The sequence below is a fragment of the Erigeron canadensis genome, chromosome 7, assembly GCF_010389155.1.
Source record: "Erigeron canadensis isolate Cc75 chromosome 7, C_canadensis_v1, whole genome shotgun sequence".
Taxonomy (NCBI): Eukaryota; Viridiplantae; Streptophyta; class Magnoliopsida; order Asterales; family Asteraceae; genus Erigeron; species Erigeron canadensis.
Genome location: NC_057767.1, coordinates 23,441,887 through 23,457,162, shown reverse-complemented (window position 1 = coordinate 23,457,162; position 15,276 = coordinate 23,441,887). Strand labels below are relative to the sequence as shown.

The following is a 15,276-nucleotide window of genomic DNA, read 5'->3' as shown; positions in this document are numbered from 1 at the left end:
TCCTAGCCTGCTTACTTCTTCGTGCCTTTTTAGTTATCCGGCGCAAAGTGCAAGGGCTGTTTTGAAAATTGCTTTGGTAGGTTTGAAGTATTAATTTCCTTGAGTTAGTTGGCGCGTATCTCGAAGCTTTGGAATCGATCGACGGCTCTTCTTCTAAAACTCCGTATAAATATCTTTTCTTTGGTTGTTGTTGATCATAATTGGTATTCCATCAAAATTTTCACTGCTTTAAACAGAGAGTCTTCCTCTTCTTCTTAAAGGTACGATCTCTGCTTCTCTTTCCTTTGTTTTATATAAACCCTAGATGTGATGGCGAAACGTGGCATTGGTAATACTAGATCTATTATTGATGCTGAGACTCCTAGGGATTTTGTTGATCAATTTTTTCCTAGCCGTCATTCGTCTTTTCGTCTCCCCACTGATTCTCAGAGTGCTCTTAAACCTCCTAATGGGTTTGTGAGAATTTACATTAAAACCTTCAGTATGGGAAATCTGAGGTATCCCTTTCCCAGCTTCTTTATTAAAGTTTTGAAATATTATAAATGTCATATCTCTATGATGCATCCATTAGGTTTTGCTAGGATAGTTGCTTTTGAGATTGTTTGTCGTGCGTATGGGGTTGAGCCGAATGTTACTTTATTTAGAAAATTGTTGAATGTTTCCGCCGCCGGTGATTGGATTACCATCGCCAATAGGCCTAAAATTGAATGTGTTGCTAAGGGTGGGATCGATTTTCATGATTAGAAGGATGAGTTTGTATTTATGCATCATAGCCTTTTTCCCCAACATTGTGAATGTCTTTATGAGAGGATTAGGCTAAAAGTACTGTTGATCCAATACCTGATGATGATTGTGGTGAGATATATGATATTTTGGAGGAGGAGGGTTTTGTGTTTATCAATATCCAGATGGGATTTTATTTAAGGCTGGCCTTATTCCTGCTCTTGCTGTGGGAGAGGAAGAGTTTGATGGTATGCTTCTTTTGTGTGAACTTTAGTTTTTCTCTGCATGCTTTTTTCATCATTTTGTGTTTTATATGCAGATATGTCATATTTAAAGTACGTGAAGAAAGGTACCAAGGAAGTTTCTCAGATGCCCAATCCAAATGCTTCTGCTGCTGGTGGTGGCAGTATTGGTGAGCGTACTGGTGAGACTGATGAGGTATCAGTCGTCCCCCTCATCAAGTTGATGCTATCGATGTTGATGCTTTGCCTGATGCTGGAAAGAAGAGGTCTAATGTGCTTCCTCCTTGTGGTTCCATTGGGGCTCGTCTGAAGAGAGCTAAAACTGCTGCTGCTAGTGCTGCTAATGCTGCCAGTGATGATGTTGAAGAAGGTAACAAGAAGCCCTGAGCCACTAACTGGAAAGCTCGTAAGTCTGTGTCTGCCAATGATTCTCCTAGGAAGGGTAAGTTCTTATATATGTTTTTTATTATAATTTCTTTTCTTCTACATCTCTTTATTGCTTTTTGTTTGCAGAGTTTTATGAAACAAGTTTGTTATTCAGGTCTCAAGTTCCCAAACACACTGTTGATGAAATAAGGGCAATGGAGCCTTCTTAGTTCTTGTCCTTGTATAACGAAGATTGTGACGCCCATAGCACCATGCTTACTGAGATGCATTTTCGATATGAAGCTCTTGTGGAGGCAGTTAGGGAGAGTACCCACAGGGAGTCCTTATTGAATGATATTGTGTCTGATTTGGAGAAAAAATTGTCTGATTATGCTTATCAAGGTGAACCTATGTCCTTGAGGGAGAAGTTGAAAGAGACAGAGGCTTTATTGAAGTTTTAGGAGTCAACCCATTTTGCCAGGAATGAGGAGATTTCCACGTTGAAAACAGAACTGCAAGCAAGGTCCATTGAAAGTGCCAAGGTGCTGTCACAATCTCAAGCTGATAAACTGATGATTGAGGATTTCTCCAAGCAGTTGCAATCGATGAAGGTTGATTTCTGAGTATATTCCTTTTGTGTGCAAGTCTTTGTTGGCAAGCCCTGATGTTCTGAAATCTGTTGGTGATGGTATTTCTGCAAATCGCTTAGAGAAAAGGTCTAGGGTGCTGGAGGAGTTTAGCCAAGAAGGTCAAGTTGATCTTTCTTCCTGCCTTGATTATGATGCCCATGCTTCTTTGAGAGTGGAAGTTGCTACAAAGGAGTGGGAAGAGGCTCAATATCCAGTGATTGCGAAGTTTGCTGCACATCCTGATATGTCTGTTGATCAATTGCTTTCCCTGTCATTCTGAAAAATATTTAGTATTTTGGCTATCAAGCCTTGGTTTGTAAGACAATATTATCCTACCCCAGTACGGTTGGGTTATTTTTTGGGTCTGTGGGCCGTATGGATGTTTTAAAAACTTATGTTTATATTACTTTCTTTTGGTATGGCTTTATATTTTGATATGTTTGTCTAGAAATCACAGGAGTATGATTTGCAATCCATTTTTAGGTGTATACTTTATAGAAACCATAGGTGTATGATTTGTGATGCACTTGCCTTTTTTAGGCATTAGGCATGTACTTTGTTTTATAGAAATTATAGGAGTATGATTTGTGATGCACTTGCCTTTTTTAGGCATTAGGCATGTATTTGGAAATTATGTGCGTGAGGTTACGATCCTTCTTCACCATGAATCATAATTTTATTGAATAATAACTTTATTTAAACAAGAAAAAGTTTCAAATACATAAGATAAGTAAACTTATTCTGTTTTGGGGATGCCGTCTTTGAGTTCCAGGTTTTTTGCTTTTGTATTTCCAGTGTTAAAGGTGTCTGCAGGTCCCCCTTCTTCTCTTCCTAGCTTCCTCTTCTTAATTGGCATGACCATGCATGTTCATCCATGGATGCTTGGTGGCTCATAGCTTCCCCGGATGCTTGCTATTCCATCCTCTGTCTGGAATTTGACCATATTATGTATTATGGAGGGTATCATTCCAAATTTTTGTATTGCTGGCTGTCCCAGAATAGCATTGTAAGGTGAGGATCCTTTGATTATCATGAAGGTCAACTCCTCCATCCTCCTGCGTGGCCCGACTACAATTGTGACTGCAAGTGTTATCTTACCTGTAGGTTGGGTTTTGTTCCCAGAGAAGCTTATTAGCCATGTGCCCGGAGGTGATGATAGGATACGTACGAGTGGATTGTCTCCTGGGAATGCATGCTCGTAGAATATATTGCAGTCACTTCCATCGTCAATATGAATCTTATCCACCCATTTTACTTGCAATATTGCTTTGATTATTATCGGATTCTCGGAGACATGTGTTCCAAGTATTGGAGGAAATGAAATTTCTCCTACACTCTGGATGAGTGTGTTGATTCCCTTTCTTTTTTCAGCTTGTCTTTCTTTCCTTATTGTATAGATTGTTGCCTGGGTATTGCCACTTTTCTGTTCCCTAGGCTCTTCTGCTTTTTGTTTCGGCTGTTGCCGGATTCCTTTTACCAGATGTGCCAATTTACCAGTTTTGATGGCTTCATCAATTGCTTTTCTAAGCTGTAGACATGAATTTGTATCATGCCCTGCATCGTTGTGGAAGTCACAATACTTATCATTTTCCCTTATTGCTCTTTCACTTAATTTGGCCGGAATGGGAAATGTTTTCCCAACTGCCTCTGTTAGCAATATATCCCTTGGGCTCTTGGTCATCTATGGGAGTGGGACTAGTATATTGTAATCTTTCCTTTTTTCCTCTCTATTGTATGGGTTGTATCTTGCTTATTGGTCTTTGCTTGGTTGCCATTTTCCCTTTTGTACCTCGAGTCTTCCACATTGTTTGCTCCGATTTCTTTTGTGTCCATAAAATTGTGGGCTTTTTTCTTTGCTTCATAGAATGTTTCGGCTAGGTCTGTGTTCAAGCATTCAACCAACTCTCTATTCCGACAACCGTGTATGAGCCCTGAAACCCTTTGTGATTCTGGTAATCCTGTGATTTCTTGTGATTCTATGGTAAATCTTTCTATGAAATTAATATCGCCTATTTTATATATATTTATTTTATGCGATATCATTTATTTTATGTTTGTATTAGTGTCACTTTTATAGACTGTAGATGCAGATTCGTTGTGACAATCGCAACATATATTTGATTATCGTTTATGTTTTAGAAACTATGTTGGTAATCATTTAAATAAGAACTTGTGTTGATATTTAATGATTACGTCTGAACTTCAATATTATATATGTTTGTGTTTTGTATTGTGTTTGTGTGTTATATATTGTTTTGCAGGTACAAGAACATAGAATCAAGGTTTATAAGTGTCGTAGAACACTTAAACGGTGATTGAATGTTATGTACGAGCTAAACGAAGCCAAACAAAGAACCAAGGGGTCGAATCTCGTGCTGACGTCATCAGCATGTAGGACTGACCTCGTGCTGACGTCAGCACGAGGGAGATCGATTGATGCTTATTTCGGGCCTAATACGTAATTAAGGTTGAAGCCCACACAACCCAATAATCTTCTAGTATAAATACAAGACCTAATCTACGGAATTAAGTTAATCGTGGGAATCGTTTGGAAAGTTTACGAATTAAGGTTAATTGTTCCTTCCTACACGAACCACAAGCCTTGTGCATTTCCTTGGGTTGGTTAATTGCTCATTAATCGACGGAAGGCAATAGCAATCTGGTTATCTCAAGAGGATTCCGCACTCTTGACATAACGAATCACATCTTATTACGTTCCACGCAACAATAGGGTACCTTACATAGACTTTTATACTTAATATGTGATTTATTTTATTATAGGTCTATAATATGGGATATGACACGAATATGCTAAATAGACAGTTTTAGTTGGAAGAAAATGAACTAAAGCTTGTAAGAAGAATATGATGTATCCTCGCAGCATAAATATCAAGTAAAAGACTTCGGATAACCAATTTGTCAAGCTCGGCTGGAGGGACAAATCTCAAATGTCCACACTTTATGTTCTTTTGGTCGTATTACATCAAGAGCAAAAATGGGCTTTTGAAATTTGGGCTTTAATTATTAAAGTCATATATGGGCTCAGCCCATGTTTTGGTGAAGTCAGTGTTAGAACCAGTTTCGTCCAAACTGGCCAGTCTCCAGTTGCATCTGGAGACCAGAAGATTTATCCAGAAATATATTGAAGTCCAGTTGCAACGTACAGTTAATGCAACTGAAGACTTCCTCCAGTTGAGATATGATCAGAACTGAAGACATTCCAATTGACGTCGAAGACAACAAATGGAAGATAGAGAATGACAATGGCAGCAAAGCCCAGTTGGCATTCTACACAGATTGAAACTGGAGAATATCAGTTTAAAGCCTTTACAATGCTTTACACTGTTTACGAGGAAGACCTTTTTGCTTTGTGCAGCTTTATACAGACAATATCATTTGTCTATGATTAAAGTACAAAAGTGCATAAAGCAGGTTAGATAAAGTAATGTCTTGACTTACCATATCAAGCATTTCAAAGGAACTCACTTAGTTTCCTTAAATGTTGTCAACCATATCTATACGACAAAGTTGGATTCCCAATGCCAACTTTGTCTATAAATAGAGGTCTTTGCACAACAAGAATAAAACTTTGCATATTCAGACTTTGGCAATATTCTTGGTGTACTTGTGCAATATTCTCTCAATCGTAAAAGGGAACACTTCACAACTTTAAGTGTTTCGATTGATAAAGAGAATTTCCGAGTATAGATCATTTGTATTTCATAGGTTTTTAGGATATTTACATTTATGTATTATCTTGGGTCCGCAACAACCTTGTATTTTATTTAGAATCAATAAATAAAATACATTTGAAAATTAAAACTTGATCTCACCATTTTACTTTGTTATATTTACTTATTACATTGTCTTTCCTTTTGTCACCTGCTAAGTAATCTATCCAAGGACTTGGTATACAATCACTGTAACTGGTCGTCTCCAGTTCAGTGTTTATATTGCAAAGAACTCTCACCGTTGACATAGAAGTGTCTTCAAGTACCATCTCTTGAGTTGGGACTTACAGTCAGTTTCACATCAAACGCCATATATAAATATCAATCTATCTATCATTAATTGGGATGTAAGAATCGATCTATCAATCAAATTAAAGGAGTTCGTAGGAGGGATTTGGCTAGAGGAGGTATGTAAAGATTGAGAAGAGGTCGGCAACTAAGGGGGTTAGTTCGGGAGGAGAGGTGCTTGTGGGAAATCGGTTTGGAAGCAGCCGTAAACAAGGATCCTAATTGGGTTACTTTCCTAGTTATTCGACTTTCAAACATCACAGGGTTGTTCGACTTTCTTTACTCTATTTATTAATAGTACAAATATTGAGTTCAAGTTATTCATAAATATTCATCTTTTCATAGATTTATGAATTCTTTATTTTCTATTTGTGTTTTGTTTATGATTATGTCTAGCTAAGTGTTTTATCATCTACTTAGATGAAGTGATACAAGTAATTATGGTTGCATATTTTTATGAATTCAAGTTAATGGTTAAACGTTTTGTCGAGATCTTAATGTTTTGAGTTCTTGTGCTCTTATCTATTGATTTGTTGATAATGTATGAATGATTTAGAGTTATCTAAGTTTAGGATTACATTGTTCTAGTTGATTGGGTACAGTCAATAGGTGTTAACTTGTGGTAACGAGATAATAAACGGCAATAGATAATAGAATTTAAAGTGATAACGGTTTGGTAAAATCGATAGATAAGATTGTTTACAATAACAATACAAATTCGTCAATTTAGTAGGTCTTGATAGGGAAGGTGGTCACCGGATCTTAGAGATTGAGCAATTGGTTAATGGGTTCAGATAGGGTAATAAGCTAGGTGGCCAACTAGTGAGTTCTTTGTCTAACCTCGTTATTAAATCAATATATTGAATTGGTTTTAACTTAAGTGCAACCAAAATAAGTTGTGTCATGGATTCGAAGTAGATGATCCTTTAATTAATATTGATATTACAACTCTCTTTTCAATCAAGTTCTTCAAAATTGCTAACTTTAAAGATTAACTAACTTTTCTCTAAATCCAAGGTGACGGGAGTCCTTAAAATCCAAAACCTCTTTTTAAAGCTATATTAAACTCGCTTGCTCTTTATTAGTCCCTGTGTTCGATCCTGGACTTACCTTTAAACTATATTGCATACGAACGGGTTCACTGCCCGAGAGTGTGTAGTAGTCAGTTGTAGGGTATTTCTTGTTTATAAATTTCAGACTAGATTTTACACATCAGAAATCCCTTGAGGTTTCATTTTCTCTCTGTTTTATGTTGTGGGCTGACACGTGTGTCTTCTTATGCTTCTTCTATTGGCAGAAGTGTGATAGAAACTTTGTTTTGAGTTCATCGAAGCTACTTATTGATCATTCTGTTAGGCTACCTAACCATTCTCTTGCATCATTCATTAATCCCATTTTAAATGCCTTACATGCCACTGGTTCAATCCAGTTTTGCATTTCTACAGTTCCTTCAAATCTTTGCAAGAAGTCATCTGGATAGTCTTTGCCATTGTAAGTTCCTAAATGGGTTGGGTATTTTATATTTGCTGGCAACGGGTGGTTCCTTATCCATTCTGCGAATGGTGACTTTGGTGGTATTCTACTAAGGCTGAATGGTCTAGGTATGTTTGATTGATACACTAGTGGGGTTTGGTACATGTTTGGTCCCCAAGCATTTGTCCTGTAGGTGCTTAAGTTTGGTCCCCCAGCGTGATAGTATTGCTCATACCTTTGGTTATAAATGCCTTGATTATTTGAATAGTGCTGGTTATGACCCTGACCTGTATTTGCCGCTTAAGACCCTGTGTTTTGGTAGTGTGGACCTGGAACTTGACCCGACATTTGGAATCCTTGTTGAAATTGACCCTGGGGAATACCCGCTTGCGCTTGTGGCATGGTCTGGTTTGCTTGGTTTCCGTAGGTTTGATTATTGCTCTGTGGGTGTGGACCTTGGGTATGAGTTTACGTTCTTGCCTGGGTGTTGACTCGAAAACCTTGGTTTGTTTGCCCTTGGGGGTTTTGCTGGTATCTTGCTGCATTTGGCCTCTGGAAATTCTGAGTAAATGCTCCATGGTTGTAATACTGTGGGTTATTCATACCTTGTGTGTTGCCTTGTGATACTGAATTTGTTGTATACTGGGGAATATTAGTATGTTGCTAGTGGTGAACATACCCAGGTATACTAGATTGTTGTCCTGGAGTGCTGTAGCTAGGTGGTGGGCGAATGTTATTTACCGACCCGGGATTTTGTGTTCCCTGGGGGGTGTTTTGTACATTTTGGCCACCATTATTCTGTGAGTTTGACCCTGGGTTGCTTTGTTCCTGGATGTTCGACCCCTGGTTATTTTGCTCCTGGTGTTTAACCCTGTGTTGCATTGTTCCTAGGTGGCAACCTGTGAACCTGCAACATTGTTTTGTTGGCTCATCATATGCTTCGTCGAAATTGGTCGTTCTTCCTCTTAATACCCATGCATCCTGGAGACGTCGTAGTGTGTTCAGGATAATTTCATGGTTCTGTTGTATATATGCTTCATCGACCTGAGGCTGAGCCGATGTAGAGGCGTGTGTTGCCCCTGCTGAGGAAGGTGTTATTGGTGTACCCCCTGATTCTGGTTCAGATCTATGCTTTCTTCACCAAAACCAGGTGGCGGCCTAATTTCTTCGTTCATTTTCTAGGTTTAGGATTTGAGAAAACAAAGATTTTGTGGGTTTTGCTGTTTGGAGAGTGTCCCGCGGATGACACCAATTGTTTGTACAGCCAATCCGGTAACCTAGAACGAGGGAATGGGGGTGAATGTGGGTTTTATTTGGCGGTTCCCTTCTGGTAAGGCTATGCCTCTTATACGCCGAATGTGTGTATATGTGATTATATCGATCTAGCCATGCTTCCCCTTATTTATAGGGGGTTCTTGACTTTCCCTCCAAGTAGGGTTTTTAGTATCGAGCATATCACTTCCGATAATAAGGGATTTGATGTTATCTTCCTTCCCAAAATATAGGATTCTTGATAAACATATATCATTTCCTTGTTTGACGAAAGTGAAGTTTATCTTTTGAGTGTACCCTGCGTGCCAACGTCTGGGTGGGTACGTCATCATGATGCATTATTGATCGAATCATTAAAGAATGCACGAGTGGTTACGATTTTTTTTTGGCTACACATGTTATGATCGATTATTCGAATCATTATAGATCGCTAATGATATGTATTTTTATACCCGAAATTGTAACAACGATTTGAACTTATAATATCCAACCGGACCTAGCATCACAATGTCTTGCCCTCCGTACGAATGAAGTTTTATTTGGTCTGATTATTTTATCTTTAGTCAAGCTTTAACTTAGTGATGTTTTTCACTCTACTCTTTATGTGGGTCTCTAGTCATAGTAATAAATATGGTTTCTCTTACTCGTTATGGTCAATTAGTCCGCCTTTATGTAATTGGTTCTTGCTTCGACACCAAAGCTTTGGTAATAAAATTTATACTAGCTGATTAAAAAAAATAACAATGTGATCTAAGTAGTTAAGTACATAAATTTCGGTGTTTCGGTCACGGACCGGTATACGAAATATCGTTATTTTCGGTGGTATTTCGGTGATTATAATATTATATAGGTGTTTGTTCATTTACATCCTTAATTTTCCATGAATCTCAAGGGCTTCATCTTAGCCCTTGGATCATTCCCATCAATGGTTAAGATTAACATTTACCCCTAATTAAAAATAAATCACGGAGGGGAATTTTCGTAATTTACACCAAAAAAAGAACCTTATCTTCCATTTTTCTTTTTCTCATTTCTCCTGATAAAAAAAAACACACACACACACACACAGTCTCTCTCTCTCTCTCTTCTCCTCCTTGGACGGTGACCACCACCACCACCATATCCGACCGCTGCCACCACCACCACTACAATCTGGATCTTCATCTCAAATCACTAGCAACAACAACAAATGGAAGATGATCTTTTAGATATTATTAAAGTGATATTTTATGTAGTTTATGTTTTTTATATAAAAAATGGATAAACAAACCATTTTCATCTATGATTTGTAGTTTTTTCTCTTATTTTTGTTTTTTCATACGATAAGAAGTTGTATCTTTGGTTGTTGTTGTTTAAAACTTTTATAATGAGTTTTGCCCACAAAGTGTTTAATGAAATGTCTAAACCAAAGTGTATGTACGAAATCAAATTTGGTTATATACGTATTTACTGATTGTACAGCCAATCATACTCGATTCTACATAGAACTATTCTAAAATTTGAGTTTGTTAAATTTGTGTTTTGTAACTTTGTTTGTGCAATCAAATTTGATGATGTATTGAGTTTTTAGTTACACGTGTGTTTGTGACTATATATCTATAAACAAATTTGCAACTTTATGTCTAAAATCAAATTTGATTATGTATAGAGATTTTAGAGATTTTGATTTTGTAACTTTGTTTGTACAATCAAATTTGATTATGTATTGAGTATATAATTACCTGTGTGTTTGTGACTATATGTCTACAATCAAATTTGATTATGTGTTGATATTTTTAATGATTTCTGTTTTTACAACTTTATGTATAGAATCAAAGTTGATTATGTATAGAGAATTTAGACAAAACAAATGAGTTCCATATCAAGAAACGTATTCAAAATCAAATTTGATTTTATGCATATGGTGTCAAACTTATACAAAATCAAATTTGATTTTACGCATATGGTTTCAAAAACCTATACAAATTCATATTTGATTTTGTGCTCACATTGACACAAAACAAATGAGTTGCATACAAAGAACCTATTCAAAATCAAAATTGATTTTACGCATACAGTGTGAAAAAGTTATACAAAATCAAATTTGATTTTATGCGTACAATTAAACAAAACAAAGTTAGTCCATATCAAGAAACCTACACAAAACCCTTAAGCGTACCATATACATCCGTTCCCCCACTGTAGGCTTTAGCATTTTACGGTTTAGATTTTCCCGGGTTTTTGCACGGTAGCTTAGGGTTTAGGGTTTGAAGTCGTAGGGTTAGGCTAACCCTACGACTTCAAACCCTAAACCCTTAAGTGTACCGTATACATCCGTCCCCCCACTGTAGGCTTTAGCATTTTAGGGTTTGACATTTACGGTTTTAGAATGCAATTTTTCTAAAATGTATACATAAAATCAAAAATGATTTTGCATAGATTTTCCCGGGTTTTTACATGGTAGCTTAAGGTTTAAGGTTTGAAATTGTAGGCAAGCGTACCGTATACATCCGTCCCCCACTCTATGGAGTTTTTCCCAAATATATGTGTCAAATCGTTTTTGATTTTGGTTTCTAATCATTTTTTATTTTGAATAGTTGATTTCATATTTTACCTAAGTGAAGGTTATTTTAGTTTTTTTTGACCTATTTTATCTTCTGAGAGAACAACAAAACTGATATACACAAAAATGATTAAAAACAAAAACAAAAAAAAAAAAAAAAAAAAAAAAGAGACACACTCCCCCCTCGGATTAGCTTTTATCCCCCAAGGGTTTAGATTTCAGGGGTCATAATACAACTTTTCTAAAATGTATGCATAAAATCAAAAATGATTTTGCCTTGATTTTTAACATTATATATGTGAAATCAATTTTTATTTTACACAGATAGTCTTAAAAAGACACTTATACCTTAAAATGTACAAACTTGAACAAAATTATATATGATTTTGTATAGCCTTTTCACACTCTATTCTTAAAATCAAATTTGATTTTGAATGGTTTTCTTTGTATGGAACTCATTTGATTTTGTATAGGTTTTCCCCAATGTATGCGTAAAATCATTTTCCGGGTTTTTACATGCTAGCTTAGGGTTTAGGGTTTGAAGTCATAGGGTTAGCTAAACCCTAAGTGTACCGTATACATCCGTCCCCCTACTGTAGGCTTTAGCATTTTAGGGTTTAGCATTTAGAGTTTTAGAATGCAACTTTTCTAAAATGTATGCATAAAATCAAAAATGATTTTGCATAGATTTTTAACATTATCCATGTGAAATCAATTTTGATTTTACCAAGATAGTCTTAAAAAGACACTTATACCTTAAAACGTACAAACCTGAATGTATAGCTTTTTCACACTCTATTCTTAAAATCAATTTTGATTTTGAATGGTTTCTTTGTATAGAACTCATTTGGTCTTATCTCAATGTGCTATACAAAATCATATACGATTTTGTATAGGTTTTTCCCCAATGTATGCGTAAAATCATTTTTGATTTTGTATATGTTTTTCACAATTTATACGTAAAATAATTTTTGATTCTAGACATAAGAACACAGGTAACTAAAACCTCAATACAAAATCAAATTTGATTATAGAAACAAAGTTATAAAACACAAATCTATAGAATCTATATAAAAATTCAAATATGATTTTACACATACAGTTACAAAATTCTGAACATTAAGTAAACATATTATCAAAAACTTTGGTTTAGATATTTCATCAAACACCTTGTATGCAATAATCAATCAAATGTGATTTAATTCTAAATCATATATAAGAAACTTTGGTTTAGACATTTTATCAAACACCTGATAGGCAATATTATACCAAACAACAAAATTAATCAAATAACTAATAAAATTTAACAAATTCAAGATGTTAGAACATATCTAATCACATGTTATTTAATTACATTGGATTATCACATGACAAATTTCGAATTTACATAAAAAAAGTCATCTATTTATATTCAATAGATCTTCCATTGTTTATTAACATATTCAAGATCAATTGATGTAGACTGATGGAGATGATGACGACAACAGAGACAACGATGGTTGTGACATTATGATTGAACGCATGGTGGTGGTAATGGTGTTGCTATTGATGAGTTTCCAAGAGGGGGAGAGAAAGAGATCTATTTGTATGTGTGTGTGTGTGTGTTTTTTTTTTTAGGGCTGAGAAGAGTATGGAATGGAATAATAAGCCAAATGACGAAACTACCTCTCCGTGTTGTTTTTTTTTTTTTTTAAAAATTCTGAGTCGTGGATTGCTTTTGATCCAAGCCCTTGGGTTTCACCACTTTTTATGGTTTCTTCTGAGTACAACTCATATTATATGTATATATATATATACATAATAAGAGTAAAAGATAAAACCTGAAAGTGCTGAAACAGAATTCACCGAAATTTTGGTCAAATTTCGAAAATTTCGGTCAAATTTCGGAAATTTCGGTGGTATTTCGGTCATAAACACCAAAAATTTCGGAAACGATATTTAAAGCGAAATTCAATACCGAAATTATGTTCCACCACCAAAAACCGGTATACCACCGAAATTTCACCGAAATTGATAAAATAGGATGTGATGTCTTTCGACTTTTGGAAGAAGTTAAATCTCATTGATTTGATTCAATGCCAGAACCTTTCCACTTCCATCAAAATTCTCTTATTGGGGTGTCTAGTGTTTCTTCCAGTGGTCCTTTCCACTATAGATACATTCTGGTGTTTGTTTTCTGTTTTGATATACACATTAGGTATATGACATATGACTCAACAATTTTCATCATTGGTTAATTGCTATAATACTTATATACTTTTTGATTTTGTTTTTTAGACCATTGAATTTTATCTGTTTTTTCATTTTAGATCATTGTATTATTATTATTTTTTTTTCCACCCTTTTCATTTTAGGCCATCGTAATGTTCAAATGTCTCTTCTCAATTATTTTTTTTGTTACCAAAATAATATTGTTTATTGTTTTAGTAAAAAAAAAAAAAAAAAAAGAATGCTCTTGAAAGACAACTATTAAAGTTATGATGACCTGAAAAAGATTAAAAAATTAAAGAAGGCCGATGGATTAAAAGATAAACATAAAATGCATATGATTTCTTGGCAAGTATTAACCATTCTACTTTTGATAATGCATTTCATTATCATTTTCTGACCAATTTATGGCCAAAGTGATTCAACTGATCTTTTTTATACTTCAAGCCACCTGAATCTAGGATTCAACTGATCTCAACTGTGATCAATTTATGGCCAAAGTGATCATATTCCTGTTTGCTCAAAACTTATGCATGAATGATCTTCAGACCATAGACATTAATATTGCCCATTCACAATGACCAAAAGACAAAAATATCACAACTGTATTTCGTATTAAAAAACAAAATACAAAATAAATAAAAACAAAAAAGTACAAAAATAACACACACACATAGCTCATAGCTGGAATCTGTAGTACAAATATGTCAGTGGACCCAAAACCTCAACAGAAAAAAACTCCAAATAAAGAATGGAGCAGAAACAACATATCACATGGCCCAAAAGTCCAAACAACAGTAAATAAAGATGCATTTGCACATGGCCTCCTTGCACTTCACACCTCTTTCCCCCAAACGACATCGTATTTCATACTAAACGACATTCCTCACCTCTTTCCCTCAAATGCATCTATTCACAAACTCTTCATCCTTCACCTTTAAGATTCATCCAACGTTTACCTTTCATTAATATTAACTTTAATTTAATTAAAAAGTATTTAATTCAATTTATATAATTTAATTTAGGAAAATGATTGGATCCTTATAATAAAATAGCCTAAAGATCCTCCTAACTATTGAATTATGACAAATAAAAAAATCAAGGGGCAAGATTAAAAAAAAAAAAATTAATAGATAACACATGTCACTTACTGTTATGACATCTTAAGATCTTTAGGTTGGAAATAGCAAAGTGTATCGTACATCTGTTTCCTTTCATTGATATTAATTAAAATTTCAAGTGCATTGAACATCAATTGTTTTAAAATATATGCTAACTGACATAAGATGAACATGAGAATTGAGATTACAGATCTCAAATCAATTCCAATCCAATGTAAACTTTCTTGTAATTAGCCCTTACAACTTTACCGCATTTAGTCTCAAGACAGTAAATTTCCACTAAAACTGGTAATTCACCCTCAGTTAGCATTAATCTTTGCTAACTTAATATTTGCTACCAACATTATCTATCTACTATCTTTCACAGATGCAAGTTAAATGGCAGACATTAATCTTTATAGATCGTTAAAAACAATGTTAAAAAAATGTTTCACCTTAATTAGTTGACACTTTGCTAAATAATAATCTCAGCTGTAAAAACAAATACTTCAATTCTGTCGTAAATAAATTACCAACACAAACACAAAGCATTGTTTATCATATACAATTTCAAAGCACTTTTGTTGCTTAATAAAAAAAGGTTTATCAATGCTATAACCACTTTACTTGCACAATAAAAAAATAAATCAAACCAAAAAGCAAATAAATCTCAAAAATCAAAAATAATAATAAAAACACAAC

At 34.9% G+C, this 15,276-nt stretch overlaps 1 protein-coding gene across 1 annotated transcript; it reads right to left on the bottom strand.

The window, feature by feature from the left end:
* Positions 1-2,828: 2,828 nt before the first annotated feature.
* Positions 2,829-3,641, bottom strand: LOC122609118. Its single transcript, XM_043782180.1, has one exon. The coding sequence runs from the start codon at positions 3,639-3,641 to the stop codon at positions 2,829-2,831; it is 813 nt and encodes a 270-aa protein (XP_043638115.1).
* Positions 3,642-15,276: the final 11,635 nt, after the last annotated feature.